The following is a 20,786-nucleotide window of genomic DNA, read 5'->3' on the forward strand; positions in this document are numbered from 1 at the left end:
GAGGCTGGGAGCTCATGCAGTGGCCCGGCTGTGTGGGACTCAGTCCCGTGGGCAAGGCGAGCTCCCATCAAACCAGCAGCAACAGGGGGGAGAGAACAAGAGGTCCCTGTGGTGCAAAGCCCTCCCCCCAGCAGAAGGAGGGATTGGGCTGTAGCAGGTCTGCAGAGCACAGGAACACAGGGCTCAGACAGTACCAGCTGGAACAGTGCTCTACCTGAAAATCTGGCAGGTGAAAGCAGGGTTAGAAGAGCTTGAATTCAGTTTACTTCTCAAGCTCTAGTCATCGTTGCTGCTTCCTCATAAGGGGAACATCCCTAAGAGTTTGCCACAATAAAGCACAAGCTAGAAATGAGAAAGATTTGAGCAAAGAGAAGAGAGGCCCTGGGATAACCTTCCAGTATCCATATGGTTTAAGGTGGACAGCATGGAACTGGACTGTCTCAGGATGTTGTCTCCAGCACCATCCTCCCTCATCTTGCAGCCAATCCTTCCCCTGCTCCCAAACAGGAGACAGCCCTGTGAAAGGTCTATGTCAGCATATCCAATCCCCACACCAACTGAGGCACTGCAAGCAGGAAGCAGAGAATTACCTACCCACGGGTAAAGCAGGCATCTATTAGAGAAATTAATGTAATGAGATCCTGCCTGGGGCTCAGAGTCAGTCCCAGAAGGACACACAGAGAAAGTAACCAGAGAAGGAAAGGGTAAGAAGCTCTCTCAGACAGCCTGATGGCTCAGAGAGCTCCAGTGACAATAGTGCAAGTCTGGTAACTAGGTCACAGTTATGATCCTTAATTAATCCTGAAGATTCCCCATCTGCCATGAGGAACATGACAGATAAGGTGGCTCATTAAGCAAAAAAGCAGGCCAGGGGTTATGCCAGACCCAAGCCAAGCAGCATCTGCTTTGCCAAGCCTGCTCCCTGCCAAGCTTTTAACCAGCAGACACACCAGGCTCCTGCCATGTCCCCTGAGGAAGTGACAGCAACCCAGAGCCTGTTCACAAACCCCTGCCCAAACCACACTGACATAATCCATGACACAGGAGAGTGATGAGATTGAAAACAGACCAGGGCAGGCAGACATGAGGCTCCAGCAGAGGAGCTGTACCAAATCCTGATGGACAGCTGAATCCTGGATCCCTGGGCTGTGCTCCACCTGCAGTCCTGCTCTTCTCCTCTGCACATCCCTGTGCTGGGTGGGGTGTGCTGTCCCAAGTCACTTCCCACAACTCTGGGGGAATCTAAAAGATACCAGCTGCTCTGCTTGGGCTGCCTCAGCTTGCACACAGGCAGTCACAGCCCTGGGTGCTGCAGAGGGGCATCAAGGCCAGAGGAGAAAAGGGCCTGACACTGCAGCTGGCAGTGGGAGAGGTCACTTGCTGGCAAAGCCAGGCTGTTCACTTGGCAGAAAGAGCTGATCCTGCCCATGACAGTGGAGAGCACATCTGCCAACAGGGAGCAGAGACTGACAGGGCAAGGCCATGGATGGCTGGCACTGCGAGAGCAGTCTAGGTAAATGTCACCTGCCCTGGCCTCTACAGCTGGTTGTGTTTTGCCTCTACACATGATCCATACAAATATCTTGATCTGCTGAAATCCACTGGTGACAGGGAGATAAGACAGGATAATGTTGATTGAGTTTTCAAGCCCTGCTTTTGCTACCTGAGCAATTAAAAAGCAGCCACTGTCAGCAAAAACAGCAACACCTAACAGAGCTTTTGAGGACTCAGCACAGAACAGAAACATTAAAAATAGTGTTTCAGAGGAGAGATGGATGACTAATAAGCTCTACACTGACAACTGTTGGGAGAGGGGGGCAGCTTAGTACTAAAGCCATGTCTCTGGGGACCTTTATTAAAGTGTCACTTGTGCTCACCACCACCCCCAAAGGCATTGTATTCCCCAACATGAACAACTGACAGCATGCCAGGGAACAGACAATTAAACCAGGACAACTAGAAAGGAGAAAAGCTGCCAAGTAAACATAAAACAGTATTTCTACCCAAGGAAACTTTGAAAAGCAGAGCAATCAAATTCACAGTATATGCACCATCCCTGTAGACATGCACTGTTCTCCCTGATCCAAGTGCAGCTGGGTGAGGGACTGCACTACAGTGAGATCAGTCCATGAAAACTGGGTCACTGGCTATCAAACCCAAGAGACAGTGCCAGGACTTGGGGAAGGATGCACTGAAATCACTTCTTCTAATTAAAATATGAGCTCAGGAAGCATCTCTAGTTTATTTGCTCTTGTAATTAGAGCTTTAAATTTCAATTACTTGCTCAAAATCTCAGTGTTCTTCATGGTAAATAATCCTGACAGAGTTTTTACTGTGGAGGAGGCAGGCAGTTTTGGGAACAAAGCTGAAGGAAACACAGGAAAGATTAGCACCTTTCCAAGAGAGAAGTACAGAGAGCACAGCTCTCACAGAGCAATCCATGGCCTCAAAGGCTCACAAGTGCACTCAGAGCTTGCCCCCATCATATCCCCCAAAGAACAGTGGAGCTGTTTGCTGTGCTAAGCAGCAGCCTCCTCTCTGCCTCTTCCAACCCAAGTGCAAGGCCAGGTGTTACACAAGCCCTGAAGATCCCTCTGGATTTCAGCACTAGAGAGCACAAAGATCCAGAAGGTTTGCCCATCCTCACTTGTTGGAACTGTTGGCTCCTGTTTTGTGGTTGAAATGGTGGCTGTCCCCTTCTCAGGCACCACACCCTCCACTACTGTAGCTCGTTCTTGCTGCACGTTGGAGAGGATAAACATTTGGAGAGGATGAACATTTGCTCCATATCAGAGCCTGGCCAATAAGTGTGCATGGCCTAGCATGGCATCTCTCCCCAAAATTACTCATTGCAAGGTATTGTTGCCTCAAAATTCAGCTTGAGAAAAAAACCCAACTTCACACCCACCTAGACACAGAGATTGCTCAGCACACTCCATCAGAGACAGAAGAACTAACCTTAAAGTAGTGAATGGGCTGTGGGAAAACATTGCAAAGCAACCCAACCACACCTCTACTTGTTAAACACTGTAATAATCCATCATTATGTGCTGTATTTGCAGACTTCAAAGTGCCAAAGAACTACAAGGAAATATAAAATTGCCATCAGGGCTTTTGGGAAAACAGTTCAGCCACTTGTGGCCAGCAAGAGCCTTGTGCAGTGGAGCTAATTTGAAATTTGTCTGGTGCTACTGAGGGCTGGAGAACCACCAGTTATCCTTTGCCCTGAGTTCTGTCTCCACAAGAGCCACCACCCCTCACTCAGTGCTTCCTCCCCATGTGATCAATCATCCTTACCAGTGCCTAGAGAGGGTGTCTCACAACAGGTCACCTGGAGTAACATAGAATTATTTTTATTTTGTAATTAATGCATTATTAAACTTCACAGTGAAAACACAATGCACCTTTTTGAGAACCTGAATTCTGAATTGCCTTTTCAAATTAAACTTTGAAGCACAGACTTTTCAAGACTAAAGGTCTTTAAAAAAAAGATAAGGAGTACAAAACTAAATCATCAGAACTACACCCCAGTTTTCCTAAAAGCTTGAGGGATGTCTGCAGGAATTTCTGGGTTGAAAGTGTGAAGAGCCTAAATTATCTAATGTATATATCCATAAGATTATCAGAGCTCTCTATAAAACCACAGCACACAGGTCAATCACTAGTGCTAAGCCAGCAATAGTGATGCACTCTCCCTCCCACTCTTACAGCCAGTGGGACATGAGAAACCAGGCACAGAGGTAAAGACAATGATTTAACCTGGGCTTTGTATTTTTGCCAATTCAATCTTAATGTCTCAGCTGACCCCTCTCAACCTTTTTGTTATGTAATGTTTGCACTTCCATCTCTTTCTAGGACATTCTCTAGAATCAGTTTTCATCTTTGCCCAGGGCTGGGACAAGATGCATTTCCAAGAGAGAGCACATGCCTAACCCCCAATTAACCAGAGAGATTCCTGAAAAGAAGACCTTAAAAGCTCAGAGTTCTTTACCACATCTCCTGGAGGCAGAAGAGCACCATATTTTCCCACCACTACCACCACCCCAAGCCAACACAACACAACTAGGTTTGCTCAGCACACCAAGCCAGAGACAGCTCACTCCTTTGAGTCCTCTAGTCCAACAGATCTCAGCTGGAATGATGTTCAAAGCAGCTGCAGAACCATCAGGTCTAGTAAACCAGTGCAGACAAAGCTGCCAGCAGGGTCACAGTACCCCAAGAAACCTCCCAATCCAGCTGTCCTGGCATCCTCATTGCTCCTGGTACTGCCTGTGCCTCTTGGCAGGCAGAGCAGCCTGGGAGCCTTGGAAGTGGAGTCAGAGCTTTGCATGACTGAGGCTGTTTGTAAGACAGGGCACACAGAGCACTTGGCAGCTTTTGGGAAGGTTCAGTACCAAAGCAAACAAGAAATGGAAGCCTTGCATACTCCAATAATCTCAATACGTCACAGAGTTTCTCTGATCTGCAGCTTTCAAGTTCAGATTTGGAGATACAGTGTGCTAATTTCCTCCCTTAATGTTTCAGCACAAGGCCCCTTCTTCCCTATAGCTGACACTCTTCTCATTTCAATAACTTATCACCACCCTCTATCTGTAATCTTCAGTGCATAAGGAGGAATAGCATGTCTTGCATCTCATAGGTTAAGCAACAGGAGCTATTGCAAAACAGCACAGCAAATGCCATGGGCAGAATGCACACTGGGAGCTGGAAGCATCTGGAGCTGGACTCCAAGAAGGCTGTAAGCTCATTCTTCCACCTTTCCTGGTGTATACACAGGCTGTGGTGTTCCACTCACAGGAGAGTTTGGCTCTGTGAGGTTTTATACCCCCTGTTACCACACACTCCACACACTCTCATGCTATTTTCATGTCTGCAAAACCTCTACTTAAATGTGAGGCATCCTTCTGCTCTACTGCTTGGCCACTTTGCCTCAATCCTTTGGATTATGCCTTGCAAGGAGCTAACTCTGACTGTACAACTCTAGCATCCAATATTAACTATGACAACTAATTCTACAACTATAACATTTCCCTAGCCATTGATGGAAACAATGAAAGATGAAACCACTTTACACTTTACTCTGTTACTGCTTGCTTTCTCCAAAACAGTTCTTAAAACTGTCTCACAGCCAGCAATATGTAATGCTATGGAATGACTGGATAAGGAGAAAAGGCACCCAGCTAGCAGAGTTCTGTTGCCTCACTGGGTACTCGTTCATGGGATAACACCTACACAGAAACGCCCAGCTTGGCTCTAGCCAGGAGCAGGATCTTCCCCCACCTTCTCACGTCATCAGCAGGTACTTCATTCTGAAATGCTTCTCCTTACCTCACTGGATTTCACTGACCTTTGCAGCAGAAATTGTATTACCAGATGTGTAAAAGAATTACAAACCTTTGCTGAGACAAACAACAACAACAACAAGCCTTACTAGCAGGTGTAATGTGACTAGTACACTAGTAGGTGTACTAGGACTTCACTGGATGCCTTTACCCCTACTCCCAGGCTGAAAAGGCAATCTTACTTGTATTGCTACACCTGGGAACAGAAAGGCAGCATGTACAGGCTGCAGGAAATAGTACTGATTAAAAACTGTCCAGTCAGGGAATCTTCATTTTGACAAAAAAAAGGACATCAATTTATACAAAGGATTTCACTTCCTGTAACAATCTGAGTCTATGGTGACTGGAAAGAAGTGAGGGCAGTTTTATTATGCTACTGCCTTCTCAGGTGTCCATGGCAGGCCCATGGGACAGGTAGACAAGACAGAGAGATGATTTTTGGTCATGATTTAACACCAGTAGGCACCAAATCCCCACACAGCCCATACTTAGTCCCCCTTTTCTCTCAGATGGGGGAGATAATCAGAAGGGTGAAAGTGTAAAAATTTGTGGCTTGAGATAAAGTCAGTTTAATAAGTAAAAAAGAGGACAAAAGTAACAGAGAGAAAACAAGTGATGCAAAAGAAAACAATTGCTTACCACCAACTGACTGATGTCCTGCTAGTCCCTGAGCTATGACAGCCCCAGCCAACCTCAACCCTCCCAATTTAACTGCTGATTTTGATGTCATATAGTGTGGAATATGCTCAGTTTGGGTTGTCCCCTCCCAACTTCTGCGTGCCCCCAGCCTACTTGCTGGCAGGGCAGTGTGAGAAACAGAAAAGCCCTTGACACTGCACAAGCCCTGCTCAGCAATGACTGAAATGTCCCTCTGTTATCATCGCTGTTTTCATCAGAAATCCAAAGCACAGACTACACAAGCTGCTATGAAGAACACCAACTCTATCCCAGCCAACACCAGCATGTTTTTAGAGGACAAGAGGGAGAGAACAAGGTCTGCTTCTTGCTTTCTAGCAATCTTCTTGGCAGAAAACACCTAACATTGACATTGCTTTACGGGAGAGAGCCCATAGGCTCCAGCACAGCATTTTTCACTGCTGTGGGTTGATTTCTTGTTTTCAAAGACTTGGACAATTCCCCTTCTGCTTTGACTTCCACCTGTCTGCCAAAGCCCACAGTAGCACAGGTATGAGCAAGACTCAGGGCTCTCACTAGAGATACTTGCTATAGCAAAGATGCTTTGCTACATAAGCATGACTTGAGTGCCTTTCTGGGCCTAAAGCACTTAAATTTGAAGAGACTCACACTTCTCTCCTCTGACAGCTGCCCTTCCAATAGAGAAGCAGACTATCTATTTAAATATTTATTGGAAAACTCCATTCTATTTCTATAAAGAGCTCTGACTAAAAATCCAAGTCCTTTTCCCATCCTCTCACACCTTCAATATAGGAACCACTTGAATTCACATTTTCTAAGGTATTTCTGCTCTCTTTGAGTAGAGCTCCTAAACTGGATGTAGAAGGTGCTGTCTCTGACTGAGTACTTAGTGAGAAGTGAGGGCTGAGATATGCAAGAAAAATGACAGGCTGAATAACTTCAATAACCATAACTAAAAGTATACTGGTTGGTGTCTACTGGTTCTTTCTAAGAGAAGGAGGAAAACTGTGGGAGAGAGGAAGAAATGAGGGTGTGGAAGCAAGTCATGGCAAGTGCAGCAAAGCACACAGTAGCTGGAAGGATTAGTGTATCATTTTGGGCTATGTGCTGCACAAAGCAAGACAAACTCAACAATGAAAGATTAAAAAAATTATGTGATTTTCCACATCTGAAGCAACTGGACAGACATCAGGGAGATATTCTGGACTTAGGATAAGCCACTGGTGGATGTGTTAATCAGCTGGGCTGTGGACTGCAGCAGCAGTGTGGGGTGGTGCCCTTCAGTGGGACAGCAAGGTACCTTGTATGAGGGTGGCAACAGCTTCCACTGCCCAGACTGAGCCTGACTCACCCCCTGTGATGGGACTTTGCCAGGAAACCAAACTCCTCTGCAGCAGTGGGCAACTCCTGGCAGACAGGAAAAGTGTCCTGACCCAACAGCCTTGGGAGGGCCCACCAGCAGCCCATGGATTTGAGGAGATCCATTACAGCAGGGAACAAAACAACTCACACTCGTTTGTATGAAATGGGTACGGATCTTGCCTGGCCTGTGTCAGTGAGGCAGGGGTGCTGCTCTGCCACTCCACAACACCAGCCTCAGCATCCAGCAGCTCCTCCAGCTTGCTCCAAGTCTCTGCTGCTCAGAGGGTCCTAGAAAGGAATGAGATTTCCTGTTCTGTCACATAAAGAAGACACTGGCTCCAAATCAGGAAACGTGTTAAAGAAATCCACCATGGGAAGAACTGTCACTATGCAGCTGCTAGAACAGGCCTCCAATTTTGCCTTAAAAGGTAAATAAACTAAATCCTCTCTAAGAACTGCTGGTCTCAGGGCCGGAGGTGGAAGTTCTCAGATGAAGCCTGGAATCTGAGTCTGGATTAAATCCAGATGTCAGGATCACACCCACTCCCTCAGAAATTTCAGATCTCAATATAGGCAAGGGTTTGTGCATGGGGAGGGGGAATTGTTTTTCTGGCTTGCCCTCTCTGACACTGACAGGATGGGAAAATATTAGGAATATGCACAGTCCTGACTTCAGAAGTGGGCAAAAGGGATTAGATGTTGCTAATTATGGTGCAGTTACAGCCTTTCATTTGAACAGGCTGAAGGCAGAAGGGCTCTGACCCTTGCTTTTCTGCTAAGTATGTAAATGCTCTCTTTAAAGCATAAATTTCATGAAAATTTTATGAAAGGAGCTACCTGTAGACAAGTGCAAGGGGAGATGAATGCTACAAACCTGTGAACCCAGTTCTGCTTCCAGGAATGCTGGTACAAACATGCTTGAGAGAAGAGGGATGGGAGAGAAGTATTCAAGGTAACTGTAACTTACACCTGACCCTACATGTAAACCAGCAACATGGAAAGAGACCATCCTCACCAGCAACTCTTCAGGGACATCTGCAGACATTAACATGATCTTATGGCAAGGGATTTTTCCCCATTTCAATTTCCTCTGTGGGAAGCACTTCCTGTGGCTTCTCACCCTCTACTCAAACTGCTGGAATTTAACCTTGTTTTCCCTTAACTTTTATTGAGCTAAGAAATTGACAAATCATCAGAACAGAATGGGCTTTAGGAAACTTAAATCAGCAGAGGCTCTCAGGATAGCCAAGAGTCTTCCCTTCTCTTCCTCTGCCACAGCAACACAGGAGCCTTTCAGGCAGATTGGTCTTCCTGTGCTCAATCCATCTGGTCTCTGTAAAGGCTGCTCCAAAACATAGGTTCAGCAAGGAAATACCTTCTGAGCTACATTTTGTCAGGCCACCTTTTCCTCCTTTATTACATGTTCCCCTGCCCTTTCCATAGTGCCAAGCAGCCATTCCTTCTCCCCTGCCTGCTGTACCTGATGCCTTTCTCTGGTCTAAGCCTGATTTTCCTCTCTCAGGATGGGCCCCTGTTCCCTCCTGCTGCACACTGTGCTCCTCCTGCAGTGTGGCAAACAGCATTTGTTTCTCCTGAGCCCTGTAGGATGGCAGTAATACACTGCCACAATTAACATCCTTAAACACCGTTTAATTAATCCACTGAAGCCCTAAGAAATTTTAATTAACAGCATCTTTATTAGTATATACTTCACCTCCAACGCGTAAGCTCTGGCAGTGTTTCCAAAGGGAGGAAGGACACTGGCAGAGCAGTTGACAAGACCCCCTTTTCCTGACTTTCCCCTGCTCTGCTGCTCCCAGAGCTGCAGCCAGCTCTGTGCACTGACAAGGACAGTTCCTTCCTCACCCTCCAAGATGAGGGTCAAGTTAACGTCATTCCGCGGCTCTGCGCAATTCCCGTCATGCACAAGGTTAAATAAATTCACCAAAATCAAGCTTCAAAAGAAGAGTTGTTGGAGTGTGTGATGAACAGCACAGATTGGAGAGGAGTCTGACAGGAAAGCTGAGTTCTGCTCCATTTGGAGATCTCCATGTCATAGCCAAGGTCACGGTGTCTCAGCTGCCAGCCTTGAATGATGTCTGTGTAAAAAGCAGATGCACTTCAGGCTTCACATGCACTGCTGAACACAAACCCAGCAGCCTCTGCATTCCTGCAACCAAGCAGACTAACACACAATCCCTCAGCCCCACACCATGGCAGGATGCTGCTGTTCACATTACCAGGATAAAGGAGGATTAGCAGATTTCTGAGGGATCTAACCTGCTGTGGCAGATGTCCAGGCAGACAAGCTCTGCAGCCTCTTGCAGCAGATTTGTGCTCATTTGCTCAACACCTTTCTCTGGTGCCTCTTACAGCAACACACATTCCCTCTGAGCTAAGGATCATGGACAATTGTTAAGGGAAAATAGGAGGAGAAAGAAAAACACTCACAACACACTATAAATCAAGCTTATGGGACTTGATTTCTGCTGCTAAAACTGCAATTAACCCCAGGAGCACAGGAGTGGTCCCTTAGGCCCAGACACATGAACTGTGCTCTAAGGACACTTGCCAGGTATCCACAAGTTAGAATGCTGCAATGTTCCCTCAATCTTTAGAATAACTGATGTGATACAAAACTTCAGGGTAGAGAGTCAAATGCTGATGTTCCAGGAAACAGGGACAGCAATAATCTGAAACACAGATCAGGTGCCTTTAAACTTACTATTTTGCTAAATGCTTGAGGCATGTAACACTACCCAAAACACAGTTGTGGGAGGGGAAAAAAAAAAAACCAAAATAAATTCTTAATGAGCAACTGAACTAATAATTCAAAACACTATCCTGGTATTACCAAATGACCAGGACTCCTGCTATCATAACTGCTTCAGAGGCTGAGGTCAAATACCACTGCCCTACTTTAATAATTTATCTACAGAACAAATTAAAACTAGCACATATCTGGTGTAATGACACCAATTATGCATTACACCGACAAATATTGAGTTAAGATCTGAGCGTTGAGACTTCTTATATAACACTGTCTTAAATTTCTAATAAGCGAGAAGTGAACTGTGCTTAAAACATTCCTACTAAAGCCCTACTAAAACCCAAATCCCACACCCTGCCTTGTACAACCCCAGCTAACTTTTTCAGGGCTTTGTAAGTAGTATATGAGGGCAGAACTCTGTCCCATTTCCTGCCTCAGAGCTTAGTAACACACTGGAGCTGACATCAAATCTGACATTTGACTAAGAGGTTTTCTTCCTGAACAATTTACTCAGATCCCAAAGTTTACAAACTGCATGCAGCATCCTCAAAGCAAGTCAGTGCTGAATAAAAGAGGGTCAGGCAAATACCTTGCTGGTTGTCCCCCAGATTAAAGATTAATCTGCAGTACCTAAATGCTAAAGAAGTGTTTTTTAAAGTCAAATTTGTGTTCAGCAGCCACAGTCCTATACAGGCTTTGTACTTCTCTAGTAATGCTACATGAGCACCTTCTAATAACTAACAACGTGACTTCATGCAAGGTAAGAGCCAGGAGTGACCTTTAAGAAAGCTCTCCTCCAAACTCCACACCTGTTAACAAAACCCACTCCTGCCCCAAAGCACCCAAGGCAGCTCTTGGCTCTCTACCCAAATCCTGTCTTCCGTGAAATTGTTTCACAAGATGAGGGGAAAAAAATGTGTTGTCGTTTTTCCTTCTCCATTCTTTCCACACTTGAGCAGTCAGCGCTTACAGGAAGTAGCACTACTGTTGTTTGAATGGCCACACACGTAAGAAGAACTCCTTTTACCATTACTCTCCCCACCAAATACTCTTGTAAGCACACAAGCTTTAACGTCCATTGCAAACCAGAGAATGAAGGGTACTGTTTTACTTGTTGCTGTTGTTCTTCCCTTCAAAACCTGGCAAAAATGCAATGGTGAAAGTCTGAGCATCACCCACAGAGGAGCTGTTAAATTAATACCAGCTGTAGGAAAAGTGAGAGGAGTTCAGGATCCCACCACCACTACCTAAGCCCCAGGCACGGGTTCTGCAGGGAGTCAGAGGGGCATTTAGGAACAAGACACCGAGACGCGTCCCAGCAGCGCTGGATTTCCCCCAGTGCAGCTGACCCAGAGCTCGCCTTTTCCCACGAACGCGCGCGCTGGGGTGACCCCGAGTCTCCTGTCCTGGGGTGAGGGAGCCCAAACCTTCTGGGAAACAGGCACTGCACAGCCTGGGGCTCTGGGGAAACCCGGAGCAGCGCTTCCCGTGCGGGCCATGCCCACACAGCCCCCGCTCAGAGCCGGCTGCCCCATCCCCTCACAGACCCCCGGCAAACCCCCAAAACCTACCCAAACCCCCTCCGTGCCCTCACAGCGCTGCGAGAGCGGCTCAGCCTCCCGCTCACCCTCACAGCGCCCCTATTACCCCATGGCGCCCACACCCGCTCCAGCCCTCACGACCCCCGGGGGTCTGGACGCCTGCAGCCCCTCACGATCCCCGGGGGTCTCTCCCTGTCCTCGGGACGCCTGCAGCCCCTCACGACCCCTGGGGTCTCTCCCTGTCTTCGAGACGCCTGCAGCCCCTCACGACCCCTGGGGTCTCTCCCTGTCCTCAGGACTCCTTCAGTCCCTCACGACCCCCGGGGGTCTCTCCCTATCCTCAGGACGCCTGCAGCCCCTTACGAACCCCTGCGCCTCTCCACATGCTCAGGATGCCTCCAGTCTCTCACGACCCCCGGAGATCTCTCCCTGTTCTCGGGACACGTCCATTCCCTCAAAGCTTTCCCCCCCCGTACCCTCATTCCACCTCCAGCCCCTCACACCCCAGCACAGCCCAGAGCCGCCGGGCACCGCCCCCGGCCCCTCCCCGCGCCTGCGCAGCCCCGCCGCGCCTGCGCCGCGCCCCCCGGCTCTATAAAGGCGGCAGTGCGAGAGCACAGCGCTGTGTCGCCTTCTCGTCACCAGTGTCGCTTTGCCGTCACCTCCGGTGTCCCGTCCGATAGCGAGGATGGAGGCGGTCGTGCGGCGCTGCCCGTTCCTGGCCCGTGTGTCCCAGGCGTTCCTGCAGAAGGCTGGGCCGTCGCTGCTGCTGTACGCCCAGCACTGCCCGCGCATGATGGAGGCGGCCCCGCCGGCCGCCCGCGCCCTCGCCACGTCCGCCGCCCGCGGGCAGCAGGCGGAGGAGGAGACCCCCGCGGGCCGCCGCGGTGAGTACGGCCGGGGAGCGAGCCGAGGGTCCCTGAGGGGGGAAAAAATAACACAGACATTGCATGTCACGGGGGAAAACTTCTGGAGTAGGCAGGGGTTGCTTAATCCTGGAAATGTCCGCGGTAATGAAATTTGTGACCGTGGTATGAATCAGGGACCGGCCTGTTGGGGCGTCCTGCGGCAAGCCCCGGGTGGGATCCGCGTTCCTGGGTCTCGGAGCGGTGTTTGTCACGGTACGGTGGCCCTTCATGCCACCCGGGAATATTCCTTGGGGAATTCTTCCCCAGGCACTCAGGGGAAGGAGCTGAGGCTTGCAGCAGAGGAAGCTGCACGGCTGAAGAATCTCAGAAAGTCCTCGAAAGAAGGTCGCAGAATCACTGTTAGGTTAGAAAAGACCTCTGAGGTCGAGTCCAGCCTATGGCTGAACACTGCCATGTCTACTAAACCATGGCCTTTACTGCCATATCCAGTCTTTCCTTAAATATTCCCGTTGGGAGTGAAAGAGATATTTCCGCCCCTCAAAGGGTACAGTGCTAGATCTAGCGTCTTAACTCAGATGTCCCTTGGGTGTTACTGGCATTTTGTGCTTGTATAAATAAAATGTGACTGCTCAGTTAAATAGTTCTGAATGGGTCCTGCCAAATTAATTCCAAAAGAAATGGATCAAGAAACTGAAACCAGTGTATTAAAATGATGAAGTTGACATATTTTCCCTTCTCTGCCCCCATCTCAGAGGCCAAGAATGTCAAAGAAGCGGCCCAGCAGAATGCAGATGGAGCCCAGCTTCCTGCTGGCCACCCACCTGCCAGCAGTAACCAGAGTACAGGTACCAAATGCCCATTCCTGGCAGCTCAGATGAACCACAAGAAGAGCAATGTTTTCTGCAAAGCCAGCCTGGAGCTGCAGGAGGATGTGCAGGAAGTGCAGGCTGACAGGAAAGGTACGTTCTCTGTGCACTGAAGCAGTGATTCCTCCCAAGAGCTTCTGGTGCCTTCTCGGATGTGGAGCATTCCTGGTCTGACAGGCACCACTGAAGTGATGCAGCTGGTATTAGGGGAGACTGCAGGGAGAAGCTGCTGGAGAATGTAGGTGTTAGTGACATACCTGTGACATTGTGCAGGGCTTCCCTGGGTGGTTCTGATGTGGGAATACCGTGAGCTGTATTTTGATGTGCTGGCTGGCTCTAGATGTGTGAGTCAGGCTGGTACACTCGCACCCAAGCCAATGCTTAGATCTGTAGAGAGCTTTGCCACGGTGCTGGTTTAGACAAAGGCTTTATATTTAAAGCTGGAGCAAAGTGTCAAGACACCAGGCAAGTACCAGCACAAATCCAAGCTTGAAAGCAGGCAAATGGTTTTGGGGTGTTTTTTTCTGTTTATGGAACTAAAGGGTGTTGGCTAGCTTGCAGTGGTAGTGTGGAAGGGCTGTCCTTCAGAGGAAGGATCTTCTGAGCAGTGTCAGTAAAGCCTTGCTGCCTGTCTCAGAAGGCTTATTTTACTTTCCTGATTGCCTTCTGTGGCATAGTTTAAAAAAAAATCTGTGCTAACAGAGCAAAAAGGAAGCAGCTGACTAGAGCTCTGCTTTCAGTTAGGTGTGTAGCAATCCTTTCAGATGAGTGCTGTAGCTGTATAGTGTGATTCTCTGAGTCATGATGAACCAAATACATTATAAGGAAATCGCCTGTTGTACCGTGATTGATTAGCAAGGCTAATCCTTCTGTCTTGTGAAAGGCAAATTTGTAAGCAAATAAAACAGTTCATCCTAGCAGGATCAACATGGGGTTTTGGACATGTACTTCCTAAAGATTGAAATGTTGGTTTTACTTAAAATGTTTGCTTTGCTGAATTCAACCTACTTCACTGTTTCAAACCAAACAAGCTCACTGGAATTTATTACAATATCTGTAGGTACAGAATTTGCCAAAATACCAAGTACTTCCACAGTGAGAAAGATTGAGGCTGAGGGAGCAGAGCAGAATGGCTTGCTCGAGAAGTTTAAGGATATTATGCTGAAGCAAAAACCGGAAAGCGTCTCTCATCTGCTTCAGGATAACTTGCCAAAATGTAAGAATGTCTGGAAAACCCCCAGAGGCCTGGTCTGTTGTGATTATTTCCTGTGTGCTGAAGTGTCTGTCTCCTTTCAGCTGTCTCCACCTTCCAGTATGATCAGTTCTTTGAGAAGAAGATAGATGAGAAGAAGAAGGATCACACCTACCGGGTGTTCAAGACCGTGAACCGTAAGGCACAGATCTTCCCCATGGCAGACGACTACACCGACTCCCTGATCACCAAGAAGGAGGTGTCTGTGTGGTGCAGCAATGACTACCTGGGCATGAGCCGCCACCCTCGTGTCTGTGGAGCAGTGATGTGAGTGCTGCTGTGCTCTTAAGAGGGGTTTTCAAACTGTGTTCTCTGGCAAGGCTTCTGAAAAACCGATTTCTATACTGCGGGACATAAGTTGCTTCTGATGTGATTCTTGGTGTGCAGTTAAGGTTACACTTGTTTCTTGAGTGGTCCCTTAGTGTTCAGATCCAGGGCTACACTGTGTGTATTGGTCACTGATTGTGCTCCTTGGATCTTCTCTAAAAGCTCCAAATGTTACCAGATAAACTGGATGGTATATTGCAGCTGTGCTTGGCCACTGATATCTGACCTTGCTGGACTCCTGAGTGTGCAGGTTGCTCCAAGACCCAGCAGCTGCTTTTTGCTGCCAGTTTTTTAGAACAGTCCTGATTATGTACCAGAATGTTTTCAGCAATGATCCTTTACTCTTCTGTGTGTCCCACAGCAATGCTAAATCCTCTCTTGGGCCTTCTTTAGGGAAACACTGAAACAACATGGTGCTGGAGCAGGAGGTACCAGAAACATATCAGGAACAAGTAAATTTCATGTCGACTTGGAAAAAGAACTAGCGGATCTTCATGGAAAAGATGCAGCACTGTTGTTCTCATCTTGCTTTGTAGCCAATGACTCCACTCTCTTCACTCTAGCTAAAATGCTGCCAGGTGAGATCTCAAACTGCACCTGTGTTGCCACAAAAACACAGCCTTGCCCCAGGCTGTTGGGAGTATGTTTCACAAAAAGCTGTCCAAAGTGAGGATTCACCCTAATCCATTTGCAGAGTGTGGTTTGCTGGTTTTAATATCATATTCAAGTTATGTTCAGTACAAATGATACTATCAACATATTGAGATTGAGATTTGTGAGCTGGCAACTGCTGGAGGAATTACATAAACTGAGTCTTCTATTCTTGTGGTTAAACTCTACCTGAAAATGAGACAGCAGAATTTACTGTCTTCCCACTGGAAGGGATGAACTTCTCTCTCACTTCAGAAGTTAGGATAGTTAGATAACTATTGTCTCAAGCTCTCATTTGTGTTAATTTGAATGCCTAAAATAAACCTCAAATATTCTTGCTTCATGATCTGTAACTTGCTCTTTTGATCAAGAGCATTACTTTCAAGAACAAGCTACCCTTGTTTCCTGAACTCTTGCCATACATAATGCAATGCTAAGAATCAGTTAATGCTTTCTATACTTACTCCTAATGTAACTGGGCTGTAACCTGTTTCCTCAGGCTGTGAGATCTACTCTGATTCTGGAAACCATGCCTCCATGATCCAGGGGATCTGTAACAGCAGGGTGCCAAAACATATATTTCGCCATAACGATGTCAACCATCTCCGAGAGCTATTGAAAAAGTCTGATCCATCCACCCCTAAAATTGTTGCATTTGAAACTGTTCACTCCATGGATGGTAAGCTGACATCAAAGTGTACAGTTCTGTAGGGGTTGTCTGGGGGTACTTCTGGAGTTTATCCAGTCGTACAGAAAATCCTGAACTGCCAGTCACTGCTTTGGTTTCTAGGTGCTGTTTGTCCTCTGGAGGAGCTGTGTGATGTGGCCCACGAGCACGGGGCCATCACCTTTGTGGATGAGGTGCACGCTGTGGGGCTGTACGGAGCCCGAGGAGGCGGGATAGGAGACCGGGACGGAGTCATGCACAAGATGGACATCATCTCTGGAACGCTGGGTATGCACAGCCTGGCACTCCTGCAGGAGCTGAGGCTGCAAAGCTGCTGAGCTGCCCAATTAACTGGGTTAGCTCAAAATCAGTCTAGTCAAATGAACTTGTTAAGGGCTGCTGGGGCCTAGGATTTTTCAGAAAGCCCAAGGGATTTAAGTGTGCCCCACAGTTTGAAAAGCTTCTGTTAAGCTACTTACACTGCCTTAGAAATTGTTATGGTAGCTTTGTATGGGTTTTCTTTTAAGCAAGCTAGCAAAAAGTCCTCCAGTGGCATGTTATACAACTCAAGAAGAAATTCAGGTGAGAATGCTAGTAGAGCAGTTCTCTATATTTAGTCGTACTTAGTTCCTTTATGTGAAATGGAGTGCTCCTAATCTAGAAACCTGAGATGGGGAGTTACGTAAAGAGATTTGGCAAGTACTGAAGCAACTGCTATTATCTGAGTAGAATGCAGGCTAAGGAGTAAGTTTACTGCTGTAATTTGAAAGGTTTTTTAAACACCTTTTAAAACATAAATAAAATTTACTAGAAAAGTTCATGCTCTTTGGAACTTAAAGTCCTGGGTTACAGCTTAATAGGAACAGAAATGTTCACCAGACACCCTAATTCTGTCTATGGCTGTGTTCTGCACTCCAAACATTTGGAAAGAAGGCCTGGTATCAACTGCACAATCACAGTAACAGCCTTGTGTGCTCCTTAGGATCACAGGCTATTTCTAGCATCTCTGAAACAGATTATTTTAAATCTGCTGAGAGACTTAGTGTTGATCACCTGGGGTCACTGTTCAAGTCCTTGCTTGATGATTTGGCTTGGAAGGTCTTCCCCAAAATCAAAACTTGTGTATTTGATAGAGGCATGAACTGTCCTTCCTGTGCAGCAGCTAGATCCACATTATCAAGATTAGCTTAAAAACAAAGCTGTACCATGTGCTGAGTAAATACAAGATTACTGGGTGGGGAGCTGGCACATACCATGACCACATTACATGTGTGGTCAGAATAACCCATTCCTCCCAAGTGGAACGACGTGAAGCCTTGGAGCTTTTCAATAGGTGGAAAGAATAAATCCAATCACTTACCTTTTTACTTTCTCCTTCAGGCAAAGCATTTGGCTGTGTGGGAGGCTACATCTCCAGCACGAGCTCCCTGATCGACACGGTTCGCTCGTACGCGGCCGGGTTCATCTTCACCACGTCGCTGCCGCCCATGCTGCTGGCCGGGGCGCTGGAGTCGGTGCGCACGCTCAAGGGCGCCGAGGGCCAGGCGCTGCGCCGCCAGCACCAGCGCAACGTCAAGCTCATGAGGCAGATGCTGATGGATGCAGGGCTGCCCGTGGTGCACTGCCCCAGCCACATCATTCCCATCAGGGTGAGCGCTGGGGGTGCTGTTAACACAGGGATGCGGTGCCCATTTTGCTGTCCGTGAGCACACTGTACCATCAGGTACATTAGTTACATGTACCATTAGTTACTGCCTTCACAAAGTTCAAGCCCACCTTGTTGCTCAGTGGTGGTGTGCCAGGAGTATGGCTTAAGCTTAAGTCTGGTGTAAATATAAAACAGAGGGAGAAAGACTGTGGGTTTCATACATACCATTAGTTACATGTACCATTAGTTACTGCCTTCACAAAATTCAAACTCACCCTGTTGCTCAGCAGTGGTGTGCCAGGAGCCTGCCTTAAGTCTGGTGTAAATATAAAATAAAGGGAGAAAGACCATGGGTTTCATACACTAACAGTATACAGAAAATAAGGAAACTGCTAACAAGCTAAAAGATTTGGGTCGTAAACAGCTACCTGCCCAGGCTGCAGTGGTGTTCTTATGCCCAACACAGACTTTTAGCCTTTTTTTCTGGCATACACATATATTTTGCCATAATGATGTCAACCATCTTTGAGAGCTATTGAAAAAGTCTGATCTGTATACAACACAGACCTTTAGCCTTTTTTTCTGACCTACACGTTACTTACCAGCCCTGTTGGATTCTTAGATCTTGCTAAGTTGGGCTGACAATTTTACCAACTCTCATTCTTTTGGTTGCTCTTGTAACTTAAAATTGTGAACTTCAGGTTGCAGATGCTGCTAAAAATACAGAGATCTGTGACAAGCTGATGAGCCAGCACAGCATCTACGTCCAAGCCATCAACTACCCAACGGTTCCCCGTGGAGAGGAGCTGCTCCGAATCGCCCCTACACCTCACCACACCCCCCAGATGATGAGTTATTTTATCGGTGAGTGGACTCCTGCATCAGGGCACTGAAGATCCTTCCTCTCTGTGCAGTCTTTTTACTTTAGGAAGCACTTAAGTTTTAGATGTCGTGAGCTGGATAGCCTGTTTCCACTGCTGCAGCACATCCTGCACACTTCCCTGCTTGGAGTGTGAGGTGTGAAGGTCAGTGCACTGTGACTTGGATCAGAGTTGCAAGGCCACTGCAGCCCAGCCAGGGCTCTTCTCATGCATTGTGCAAACCAATCGTCACATGCTACATGGATTCCAAACTCAGCTGTCCTCAGCTGAGCTGTTAACTTGTCTTAAACATGGATCTGTTCAGAGAAAGTAGATCCTCCTTGATCCTGTCAGGAGAGGTGTTGTGAGGATAGCTGAGACTTAGTTGCAGCCCAGTTGTTTCAAGAGGTAGATTGTGTCAGAGTGTAATCCTATTATCCCTGCTCACTTGTTAGGAGAATATGCTGAAACTTCTGCTGCTTCTCTAAAGCAATTCAGTCTTAAGCTTTGATCTTGATAAACTTTTCTTAACAGAAAAACTGCTGGCTACATGGAAGGATGTTGGTCTAGAGCTGAAACCACACTCCTCAGCTGAATGCAACTTCTGTCGACGACCCCTGCATTTTGAAGTGATGAGTGAAAGAGAACGAGCCTACTTCAGTGGCATGAGCAAACTAGTATCTGTCAGTGCATGAGAGCAGCAGTGTCAGTTGTTGTCCAGCTCTAGTATGGAGTCAGTAACATTTTTTAATTGCTCAAGTATTTTAATTGTAGTTGAAGCACTACGCTCTGAAAATAAAGTTCAAGAGCCATGATGCCCTGTTGTGTTTGTGTGCTTCTCTGTGTCCCTTCCAGAACTGGAACTGATGTCTCAGGGGGTGGGATGGCATTTGATGGAATAAAACAGTGCTCTACAGCTTTGTGCCCCGCAGCTGAACTACTGCTTGTCCAATGACTATGCCCAAAGAACTTCACTAGTGCTTCCTGCATGGGGTGTATTTATTATGAAAAGAGAAAATAGCTTCTCTGGGACGTCTTCCTGAAAGCATGCAGGGATAGTTCTACATGCCCAATAATACTTAAGCACCTTGAGAAGTGCTGCTTATAAGCAGCTTGCACCCATGTTTTGGGAGTCAGGCATTTAGAATGGGTTTAGAATGGTTGTCTCTCTCTGCTACTCTCTTCTTCCTTTGTAGTTTGTGCACAAGCATTCCCCTTCTGGCATTGACTACACTGAGGGAAAAGGTGCTAATGCATTAAGTGCTATTTTCTGACTACCTGACAGAACACCAAGGTGGTGGATTGGCAGGGGCTGGAAAAGGAAGGTGTGTTCACCATTGCAGGTGGGCTCTGGCTGTAAAAACTGGCAGCAAGCAATATAATAGTTCATGTCTCTGAGAGAAGTCCTTGTGGGATGGCATCAGTACTGCCCATGCAACCCTTCTGGAACCTTAGCAATTGGGTGTAACAGGCCTATCTTATTTAATGCTTTGGTAAATAGCAAAGGCCTGCTTTGAACAGGGGGAAGTAAATTCTCTGGGTGAGTGCCTTTGCTCAGAGGTCAGTATTGGCACAAAGTCAGGCAGAGCACTGAACTGCTTGCAGGTGCAGGCACGTCTGGCACTGCTGTAGTGGCTTTCACTGCCTCTGAGCAGCCACTCTCTGCAGGGACTCTTGTGGCTGGAAGGAGCCAGCCTGGCACTTCCCCCTCCTGGCACACTCACGTGTGTGCTGTGAGGCTCCCTCCCACCGGGGATCTGTTAAAGTATCACAAATAGCCATGTGGGGGGGAGATACAATCCCAAATTAAGGCAAAACCATCAGCTGGAAGTCACCAGTTGTTTAAGCATGTACTGAAGCACCCTGCCATTCTCAGAAGAGTTTTATAAAACATTTGACTTTCCAAGCAGTCAAGCTACTTTGGAAAAGCTCTTTGCCAAGCCAGCCAAGGGGCTGCCTCTGCCACATGCAGGT

General features: G+C 47.3%; 1 protein-coding gene across 1 annotated transcript; it reads left to right on the top strand.

Annotated features, from left to right (window-relative positions):
• Positions 1–12,318: 12,318 nt before the first annotated feature.
• Positions 12,319–19,627, top strand: ALAS1 (5'-aminolevulinate synthase 1). The gene is made up of 10 exons (XM_058812980.1): positions 12,319–12,559; positions 13,294–13,500; positions 14,468–14,623; positions 14,704–14,926; positions 15,380–15,564; positions 16,137–16,316; positions 16,428–16,592; positions 17,685–17,953; positions 18,654–18,816; positions 19,347–19,627. The coding sequence occupies exons 1-10, from the start codon at positions 12,361–12,363 to the stop codon at positions 19,505–19,507; spliced, it is 1,908 nt and encodes a 635-aa protein (XP_058668963.1). The 5' UTR covers positions 12,319–12,360; the 3' UTR covers positions 19,508–19,627.
• The last annotated feature ends 1,159 nt before the right edge of the window (positions 19,628–20,786 follow it).

The sequence above is a fragment of the Ammospiza caudacuta genome, chromosome 12 (genome assembly GCF_027887145.1).
Source record: "Ammospiza caudacuta isolate bAmmCau1 chromosome 12, bAmmCau1.pri, whole genome shotgun sequence".
NCBI classification, from domain to species: Eukaryota; Metazoa; Chordata; class Aves; order Passeriformes; family Passerellidae; genus Ammospiza; species Ammospiza caudacuta.